At 49.4% G+C, this 9,789-nt stretch overlaps 3 protein-coding genes across 3 annotated transcripts; 1 reads left to right on the top strand and 2 right to left on the bottom strand.

Annotated features, from left to right (window-relative positions):
- Nucleotides 1-97: 97 nt before the first annotated feature.
- Nucleotides 98-3,592, top strand: LOC114779088 (bromodomain-containing protein 8-like; the record flags this gene model as incomplete). Its single annotated transcript, XM_028967288.1, has 7 exons — nucleotides 98-135; nucleotides 339-541; nucleotides 633-725; nucleotides 1,102-1,170; nucleotides 1,254-1,536; nucleotides 2,659-2,703; nucleotides 3,023-3,592. Coding segments are annotated over 7 exons (791 nt in total), but the record flags the coding sequence as incomplete, so codon positions are not given.
- An 8-nt stretch (nucleotides 3,593-3,600) lies between these two features.
- LOC114779089 (DNA damage-inducible transcript 4-like protein) lies at nucleotides 3,601-4,602 on the bottom strand. The gene is made up of 2 exons (XM_028967289.1): nucleotides 4,537-4,602; nucleotides 3,601-4,397 (listed from the first exon to the last, which is right to left on the bottom strand). The coding sequence occupies exons 1-2, from the start codon at nucleotides 4,571-4,573 to the stop codon at nucleotides 3,910-3,912; spliced, it is 525 nt and encodes a 174-aa protein (XP_028823122.1). The 5' UTR covers nucleotides 4,574-4,602; the 3' UTR covers nucleotides 3,601-3,909.
- A 1,333-nt stretch (nucleotides 4,603-5,935) lies between these two features.
- On the bottom strand, nucleotides 5,936-9,418 carry LOC114779091 (stimulator of interferon genes protein-like). The gene is made up of 7 exons (XM_028967293.1): nucleotides 9,258-9,418; nucleotides 8,748-8,977; nucleotides 8,144-8,321; nucleotides 7,366-7,474; nucleotides 6,787-7,025; nucleotides 6,424-6,610; nucleotides 5,936-6,327 (listed from the first exon to the last, which is right to left on the bottom strand). Exons 2-7 carry the CDS (start codon nucleotides 8,975-8,977, stop codon nucleotides 6,125-6,127), a joined length of 1,146 nt encoding a protein of 381 aa, XP_028823126.1. The 5' UTR covers nucleotides 9,258-9,418; the 3' UTR covers nucleotides 5,936-6,124.
- Between the last annotated feature and the right edge of the window lie 371 nt (nucleotides 9,419-9,789).

Here is a 9,789-nt window from a genome sequence, read left to right as displayed (position 1 = left end):
CCTAACACGCACACACACACACACACACACGCGCGCTTAACACACACCCCGCTAACACCAGGCACGATATGAAAACTTTTCTCTTATCTCCATACAGAGTCTGAGGACAGTTCCGTGTCTGGAAAAGACTCTAAGGTACGTCGCTGCACCTGTCTGGTCCTCGTCTCCTTTCTCCGCTTTCTCAGAATTGATCCAATCAGAATACAGATTGCAGAGAGGTGGTCGAGCGTGGAGCATTTTAATTTGAGGTGGAGTCCGTGTTCTGTGTCGGATACACGGTTCTAGATGTTTGAGTTTCCTCTCCTTGACCTGGGTGGTTATTTCCTGTCTGTGTTCAGGAGGTGAAGGAAGAAGACGGGACGAGCGAGGTGGATGCGGACGAAGGGATGGAGGTGAAGGAGTGCGGTGAGGGCGACGCAGAGGGATCCTACATGTCTGAGGTGGAGCCGCCGGCGAGTGAGAGCGAGGATGGATATGGCACCAACTCCCAGCGTGGATACACGGCCGACTCAACGGCCAGTAGCCCCGCCTCCTCGCAGTTGTGAGCCCCGCCCGCACCTTCCCTTATTGTTCTGGACATTACCGGCTGTGGTTTTTATTACTAATCACGATCTTCTTCCTCCTCCTTCCAGCTCCATGTGTAGTGAGGATCAGGAAGCCCTCCAGGCTCAGAAGATCTGGAAAAAAGCAATCATGCTGGTGTGGCGGGCAGCAGCCAATCACAGGTCAGCAAATCTCGGTGGGGGTCGAACATGAGTCTCACGATCGATGAATGACGATTGTGCATGGATGCAGGGCAGAACGTAGCTCCGGGGAGGACTTCGTCCACAAATGAACGCCGGGCGCGTTTTTACTGTTTTGTAGCTGCGTTCGATTGGCCGTTCGCTGCTGTTTAACGCTAGTCAGGATTTCGGTAGAACTTGACGGCAAGAAAACGTGCAAAAAAAAAAAACTCACGAGACTCTTGTGTCCCTCATCGATGCGTCCATAGTCGAACCACAGCGAGACCACTGAAGGTTCTCGCGTCTGGAGAGACGTCGGTCCGTTCAGTTAATTCCTCAGCAGAAAACACCTAACTTGCCCGGCGGGTGTGTTTTTAAGGTACGCCAGCGTGTTCCTACAACCGGTGTCAGATGACATCGCGCCAGGATACCACAGTATCGTACACAGGTACCCCGCCGCAAATCCCGAAGAAACGCGCTTGGTGAAAAGCTCCGTTTTCATTTGACCTCTCGCGACGAACCTTCCCTTAGGCCGATGGACCTATCAGCCATCAAGAAGAACATCGAGTCCGGCATGATCCGCACCACAGCCGAGTTCCAGCGCGACATCATGCTGATGTTCCAGAACGCGGTGATGTACAACAGCTCGGACCACGACGTCTACCACATGGCGCTGGAGATGCAGCGCGACGTCCTGGAGCAGATCCAGCAGTTCCTGGCCACGCAGCTCATCATGCAGACGACCGAGGCCGGCATCGGGACCAAGAGCCTGCGGGGCCGAGAGAGCACCCGCAAACCGGACGCCAGCGATAAGGTGGGGCACGTGCGCGCCCGGACGTCATACCTATACACACCAGTCGTCCATAATATCAAGTCCCATGGTGCCCGAGGCCAAGAGCCGCGTGTTAGAACTTCACACGTTTACGTTGTCCCCTTCTTGTCCCTGTCTTCAGTTTTTTTTTTTTTAGCTTATTGACAATTCAGCAAATTTTTTTTTTGTTGTTGTTAAATTTTTGTGGACGTCCAGACAGCTAGGAGACCTTTAATTTCCTCAGGGCTCCACGTTAGCGGACCTTGTCTCTCTGATCACTCTGCCCACCGCTCGTGACGCCAGAGGAAAAGTTGGCTCGTATTGGATTGTGGAGCTGCAGACCAGTCAGAGTGACCATGCTGACCCGAGTCCAGCACCAAAGGGGCCAAAACCGTTTACCCTCATTTTACCTTCAGCAGGGTCACGTGCCCTGCCACGCGAGTGGTCTTCAGATCTCCGTCCAGTTGAGCATGTGTGGGACATGTCTCGTCTTGCAGGACTTTGGACCAGATACCTGCAGATGTCTAGTGGAGTCCATGCTTCAGTGTTCTGGTGGTGGAAGGTGGACCTGCTCAGTATGAGGCGGGAGGTTTTAATCTTTATTTGAACGCTCTTCACATGTTCATTCCCGTAAACGAGGTTGTATGACCAGACTCTTCACAATCAATTCCAGCACATTTCTGTCTTTTTGACCCTTTTTAATCCTCAAGGTAAGAGGCATGTTTCTATAGGTTTATGGGTGGGTGTACGTTGCATGCGGCTATAATCACCTGTGAAGCATCTGTGAGTCTCCATATGTCCCATAAAAAGAACGTTTTATCGCTGTAAATTGTACAAACCGAGCAGGAAAACGGCGTTTCTCCACTGGGTACCAGTCTCCAAAAGCTGATTAATATATAGATTATATATATATAGATTTAATATAATCTGGAATAATTATGCCATTTCCTCGGATATATCGAGACGAGACGTCCGTATGCACGCGCACACACACACACGTACTTACGAACGAACCCTCAGAGCGCAGCCTGTCTGTCCCGTTTCCCCTCGTCTTTCATTTCATCTCTCTGCTTGTGTGTCTCCTCTCTTCCTCTCTTTCTTACTGTGCTGTTTGCCCTCCTGCAGGACTCTGTCCCCATGGCCTCTCCCGCTTTTCTTCTCTCTCTCTTTGTAAGTATCCAGGGCCGCGTGGTCTGGTGTATAAAGCCAGAACACACACTTACACAATGACGAACGAAATGCAATATTGTGACCCTGTTGGGAAAATGTCTCCGCTGCAAATCTTTAGGTCTCCGCCCCCTTTTTTGGCGCACTTCTCCTGTTTATTTCTCCCTTTTTATGCGACAGTCTTTGGGTGTTTTTTTTTTTTTTTTTTTTTTTTCTTGCTTTTCTGCAGGGCGGCTCTGGCCGACGTGTTCACTGCTGGAAACGTTGCTGTGTTGAACCTGCCGAGTCTCCATTTTAACCGCGTCTGTTTTCTGCCGTTCAGGACGGCGGCACCAGGGGGCGACGCAGCGCCATCGAAGCGGACCTCAAGATGAAGAAGTGACCGGGAGAATGTGGGAGACCGCTCAGCAATTCAGGGAGATTCTGTTCATCAACACAATGACGAATGTACCACCATCATAATAATCATCATCATCATCCTCCTCCTCTTACTCACCCTCACACACGTCATCACATGTTCTACAACAAACACTACCTGGGTCGTGCTGAATATGTGCGAGGACCGAGTTCACACTCCCTTTTAAATAGATATAATAATAATAATATATACTCTGTACGAAGAAACATTTACTCGCGCTATACGTTACGAAGTTTATTAACACGTACCAATGTAACCTGGTTATGTCAGGAGGGAGGATTTATAATAACCGCTGTAGAATATAATATAATGAGGATGGGAGTGTGATGTGTTGAACGGCGCCCAGACGGTCCACCTCCCCTCTGTAAGGGTCCATTTCAAAATGTCCCTTTTTTATGTGTGTGTGTTTTGTACAGGAAGCAGCCTTGTTAGTGTATATAGTGTTTCTGTTTAATAAAAGTCCCGTTAAATGAACAGCGATGCACCTTGTTAAAATATTTTTTATTTTGCATAATTCACAGGCAAGACCGGCTTGCTCACATTTCCAACCCAGTGTTTTTACAATAAATAAATCAAATCTACAAACCGCACGCACTCAAATTCACAGGTTTAGACATGCAATACGTGACAAACAAAAAGGAACCAAACCGGTTCTAGGTCCCACTCGGGTTCAGACCTTCTCATTTCTCAGTTGAAACTAATATCATGTAGTTAAGTTGTTATAATAAATACTTGTGATGTATTTGTATTAGCAGCCGTATCGGACCCGGACTTCTTCTGGTCCTCGATGCTCAGACTGAGCCCCTGTTCCCTGCCTGGTCCCTCACCAGAGGGAAACTGACTGGAAGCGAGCCTCTGGTCCTGGTCCGAGAACGTTCATGGACCACAGGAACCGTGGACGAGTAGAGCTTCCTCTTGACGAGCCGGTACTCCGGCCGGAGGCGCAGGACCCTGCCGGTCCTGAAGAGGCTCCACAGGGCCGGCCAGCTGTCCACGTCCGGCCGGAGCAGCACGGACACCTCGAAGGTGGGCGTGACGCTGCGGTCCACCTCGGCCAGGGTGCCCAGCTCCTGGAGAGCGTCCGTGGCCTCCAGAAACAGGCGGACGAGGGCGCCCCGCACGCCGCACGGCTCGTCCGCAGACAGGCTCAGGATGTCTGCGGTGATCTGGGCCGCTAGCCTGCGGGGGAGCAGCAGCTCCTGGCAGCCCAGGCAGGAGGTCTTGGCCTGGGAGAGGCATCCCTCAATCCGCCTGATCAGATCAGCTTCTGAACTGCGGTCTGAGGCCAAATTCCAACACAATTAATATAAAGGACCACACATGCAAGCAGCAATGGTTTTATTATTGTAGGTGACAGCCATTAATTTTACATCTAAATTACGGTCGAGAAATACTCGATATAATCCCGATATACTCACCGCTCCGGTCCTCCTCCAGCGCCGGGATCAGCCCCATGTCTCAGCACCATGTCTCCTCTCCATGGGCGCAGGCGCGCTTTATATACGGCGCGGCGCTTCCTCGTTTGCGTCAGCCGCGGAGGCGGGACTTCGTATGGAAGGCCAAGTGGCAAAAATGTGTGAGAGAAGATAACGTCCGACCGGTGAAAATCTTCGGACTCTGACTGTTCCAATTTGCAGTTAGAACGTTGCTCGTCTTCTGAACCCATTTAGGATAGAAGTGAGTTCGCTTAAAGGAAAAATGAAAATGTTTACATGTGAACATATCGGGAGGTTTTGACTTTTTTGTCCTTTCATATGTGAGGAGCAACCGGCGCGTCTTGTTAAATCAGCCGGAGATCACGCAACCGTGCGGCGCATTTCATTCATTTCTGAATACGATCTGAATAAGATCTTAATAGGATCTGTGTAAGATCTGAATAAGATCTAAGTAATATCTGTATAAGATCTGAGTAATATCTGAATAAGATCTGAATAGGATCTGAATAAGATCTAAGTAATATCTGTATAAGATCTGTGTAAGATCTTAATATGATCTGTATGAGATCTGTATAAGATCTGAGTGAGATCTGAATAAGATCTGATTAAGATCTGAATAAGATCTGTGATTCAAAAGATTTTCATTTGATGTGCCACTGTAGCCACGTTTCCGATGTATTTGTTTCGGGTAAATTCCCAGGAATGGGGAAATACTCCACTGACTCTTCTCTGGAAGCATAACGGGGGAATTTCGGGCTTTCCGCGTTATTGGCCAGGCAGGTCGGGGCAGGTTCACACTCGAGTATTTCAGGTCTTATTTAATAATACATATTATTACATAGATATGATACATACATGAGAGAATTCACATAATTAATCCATAAATATAAACTGCCACTAATACCTGACTAGGTATCTGATATGAGAACATTTACATTCACACCCTTATCCAGAGCGCCTTACAACCAGTATTTACAGGGACAGTCCCGCCCTGGATACACTCTGGGTTCAGTGTCTTGCTCGGGGACACGGAGGTAGTTAGGGGGGGTTGAACCTACAACCAGCCTTTTATTGTGACTGTTTTCTGCTGTTGGGATGATTTATCTGACCCCTGACAGGTCATCACCCAGTCGGGTCACGGGGTGTGTTCGTCACAGTAATTACAGTCACTCTTCAGATATTGGACCGGAAAAGCTGGAAGAAATGCTGGCTGCATTTTGCTGTGTTCTGATTGGTCAGTGTCTCCTGTCCTAGGGTGCTAGTAGCCTAGCAGGTACACTCGCCTATGAACCAAAAGACCCAGGTTCAAATCCCACTTACTACCATCGTGTCCCTGAGCAGGACACTTAACCCTGAGTGTCTCCAGGGGGACTGTCCCTGTAACTACTGACTGTAAGACGCTCTGGATAAGGGCGTCTGGTAAATGCTGTAAATGTCCTCAAACACACCTATTCTCATTTTCAGTGACAAAAAGCACCAGTGGATTTAATTGAAGTTATTTTACAAAATCGTGAAATTTCCTGGTTCTCGCCCACCAGCGCTGAACGTGGACTGCGTGAAGACCAGCACGTCAGAGTTCAGAGTTCTCCTCTGGCTCACATCTCAGTGGGCGCGGCGTGTTGCTGATCTGGAGGCTGGGCATGGAGCTCATTGGTCCAGCAGCCCCCAGTGCCAGGTCCAGGGTGGGAGCCAAGCAGACCTCCTCCTTCTGCTGCTGCTGCAGGTGCCGGACGATCTCCGTAGACAGGTAGTGGGGCTCATGGGTACGCTGGTCTAGAGGAGGAGCGTCAGATGTTGCATCAATCTTCTGGATTCGGACTGTTTATTTCTCTAGATCCTGAACGCATCAAGTGACTTTATTTCCCTCACCGTCCAACAGAATCAGCCGGTAGAGGTTCCGGCACTGCAGGGAACTTTCCAGAATGTCCCGCAGGGTCCTGTAGAAAAGGAGGACTTGATGGCGTCTCTGGGCTTCTCCAAACCCAGCGCTGCTCTCATGGGACATCTGGTGGAGGGTCAGCAGTGGCGTGGCGTACTCCAGAACACAGAAATGAGGCTGAAATGCAGAGAGCAGCGACACTGATCAGAAGGGAGGCTCCGCCCTCCCGAGGGCGGAGCTGTGGGTGTGGCCAGATTCCGTCAAACAGGATCATTCTGAAATGCCACAATATCCCTCACATTTCTGGTGAGTCGACAGTATGAATGACGTAAGGTTGTAAAGAGGAAACTCGCCTTCCCCTGAGCGTCCATCACTTTGTAGAGGCTGTTCTTAAAGACCCGCCCCCTGACCCCGGCACGGTCCACCTCCAGAGGGGGCAGGTGAGCGTGGAAGCGGACGTTGGGGTCGTCGACCTCCGGCCGAGAAGAGACGGCGGCGTTGAGGGGAAGCAGGATGTGCAAGCGGGTTGGCCCCGCCCCCTTCAGAACGGCGCCATTTAATTCCTTCAACTTCTCTACACTTTTCTGCAGATCTGCACACAAACACACAAACACTCCTGAAACGAACCCAAACACTAAACCTAAAGAGCAGCGTTGTAAGGCGGGAGATTCCATCTCCATGAGGAGTCATCTTGAAATTGTGTCCCCCTACAAAGAAGGACGATAAATGGGCTGGAGTGCCGAGACGGGAGAGTCGGGTGGGGGTGGGTGACCACTGAATTCCTGTTTCAGGGGTTCGACCCCTCTGGAGAGGTCCAGCTCCCTCTCTGGAGTTCCCTCTAACTTTCTCTACTATTCATTCCAGCCTTCCGTCCCCACGGATTTCCCGGGATGCCGAGTGCTTGGGAATGATGAGTAATGGAAGTGACGTACGCGGCAGGACCAGCTTCAGGTAGCCCAGGTAGAAGGACCAGGCGAGGCCATGTGACACGTTCATCTTCCCCGCCTCGCAGACCTCCGACATCTCCACCGGAGACGGCACCTGCAGGACAGACAACAACAACAACAACATTTATTTCTTATAAAGCCCATAATCACATACAGTACGTCCCAATGGGCTTTGACAGGCCCTACAGTTGACATCCCAACACACTTGACCCTTCTGGACACAAGGAAAAGCTTCCCAAACGTTGGGAAGGAGTGACACAGACAGGGACGCCCTTCCAGGGTAGAGGGCGCCGTCTCTGCAGGTGGTGACGGTTTGTCCAATAAGAAGAAAAATGTTGTCTCTGTACTGGAATAGATTGTAATGCGTGATCTTGGTTCACCGGGCTACAGGAACTGGGACTGTGGGTGCGGTGGGACAGGTGGACACGTCCTGCCTCCGCCACACTCACCTCTAACCTTCTACCTGAACAGCCACGGGTTCCAGTTTCTACACAGTCTGGCTCCTCGCACAAAACTCTGCGGAAACCAGCTCACAGTCTGAACTCACCGCCGCAATTTCACTTTTATTAATAGCAGAAATTTGGGAATAAATAACCAAAAAGGCCCCATTTACAGAAACGATCTTTAATCTTCTTACATGCAAAACAACAAAAATGCAAATTTCACACAAATGTGTTTGTAGACTATCTGACTGGATTTAAATGAAATTTGCATTTTTTCTGGGAGGTTTTATCTTCTACAACAGAAGAGAATTAGATCGTACCAGGACAGCGGTGGTCTTCAGCAGCAGGAAACAGGACGCGGAGATGAGGACGTTTAATAGGTCATCACCAGACAGAGGCTCCGCCCTCAACATGAACAGCAGCGCCAGCGCGGACACGCCCACCTGCGCACGGTGACACACACACACACGCAGCATCCGACACACACTGCCGCCGTAGCTGAAACACACATTCAACATGCGTTAAAATGCAAAAAAATAATCATGTAAATATAACAACCGCCTTCCACACACACACACACACACACACGCAGCATCCAACACACAATGCCGTCGTAGATGAAACACACATTCAACATGCGTTAATATGCATGTTAATACACACAGCAGGTGGCGTTTTAATACAGAACATATTTTATATAATTTTATATATAATTTTGTGGTAGTAGCCTAGTGGGTAACACACTCGCCTGTGAACCAGAAGACCCGGGTTCAAATCCCACTTACTACCATTGTGTCCCTGAGCAGGACACTTAACCCTGAGTGTCTCCAGGGGGGGACTGTCCCTGTAAATACTGATTGTAAGTCGCTCTGGATAAGGACGCCTGGTAAATGCTGTAAATGTAAGTGATTAGTATAAACTCACCGCTGGGGGAGGTGGAAGCACCACTCCTCAGCCACCAGACACACCGTGAGGAGGGTGACCCCGAGGGCGAGGCCGCACAGGGTCAGGTGCACCGTCTTCACGACGAAGGACACCGGCCGTCCCAGCAAGCAGCAGATCAGCGCGAAGATGCCCAGCACCACGCCACACACACGCCGCAGTGTCCCCCGAGGCCGAGGGACCACCGACTCCACGTCTCGGGGCGGCCACATCTGTCAACACACACACACACGTCGAGAAGAAGAAACCAGTCAGACGGTTTCAAAATAACATGATGCGTCTCGGGGGGACACGCCCGTTTCCAGCAGGGCCTCTACCTGCCGATTACTGGAAACCCCACAGGCCACAAACTCACTCGTTCATTCATTCATCCATTCATTCATTCACCTCCTGCACATAAAAACCCGTTTAACACGTTCTGTACAATCTTTACTCTTCATGCTTTAGATGATGGAGATAAGATTTTACACATTTTACACATTATAAACTCACCCTCCAGCAGGAAACTCCTTCTCCACCGTCTCCTCCTTCTCCACCGTCTCCACCGTCTCCAGCCTCTTCTTCTCTGAGATACTTTCACATTTACTTTCATTTCCCTTCTGTACACACATGGTTTCAGAAGAAGCGCCACCTACTGGGGGACTACAGTGACACACACACACACACACAAATCCAATAAAGCACATTGACTTGAATTGAGATAGAGACTGCAGCTGAATATTTTGTATTGTATTGTTCTTAATTCACATTAATTGGTTGGTTGGTTTTGTGCTGGTGAAGTAAACCTTTCCTCGTGTGATAATGGGGTGCAGTATGAAGCAGGTTTCTGGTAACTTGGTGACATGAGGATTTAAATAAACGTGCATATGGAACAAGATTTGAAATTTTATTTAAATTATATTGAATTCAAATCTCCTTCCATCATACTATTATCCACAACATATCTTCCAAATAAGACATCTTATTCTGTTTCTGTACTGCTCTGAATAAAACCTCACACATCTCACTCTTTACTGTTCTACAA

This window comes from Denticeps clupeoides, unplaced genomic scaffold, assembly GCF_900700375.1.
Source record: "Denticeps clupeoides unplaced genomic scaffold, fDenClu1.1, whole genome shotgun sequence".
Classification (NCBI taxonomy): Eukaryota; Metazoa; Chordata; class Actinopteri; order Clupeiformes; family Denticipitidae; genus Denticeps; species Denticeps clupeoides.
The sequence above is the reverse complement of the archived record's forward strand: the minus strand, read 5'-3'. Positions and strand labels throughout refer to the sequence as shown.

Excerpts from the sequence above, each read along its gene's own strand:
- LOC114779089 (XM_028967289.1), bottom strand. The coding sequence starts at position 4,573 with ATGGGGCTGATCCCGGCGCTGGAGGAGGACCGGAGCG. Across the intron at positions 4,398-4,536 it reads GCTGGAGGAGGACCGGAGCG|ACCGCAGTTCAGAAGCTGAT; the intron begins GTGAGTATATCG and ends ATTTGGCCTCAG.
- LOC114779091 (XM_028967293.1), bottom strand. The coding sequence starts at position 8,977 with ATGTGGCCGCCCCGAGACGTGGAGTCGGTGGTCCCTCGGCCTCGGGGG. Across the intron at positions 7,475-8,143 it reads TGAAGACCACCGCTGTCCTG|GTGCCGTCTCCGGTGGAGAT; the intron begins GTACGATCTAAT and ends TCTGTCCTGCAG. Across the intron at positions 7,026-7,365 it reads CCTGAAGCTGGTCCTGCCGC|ATCTGCAGAAAAGTGTAGAG; the intron begins GTACGTCACTTC and ends GTTTGTGTGCAG.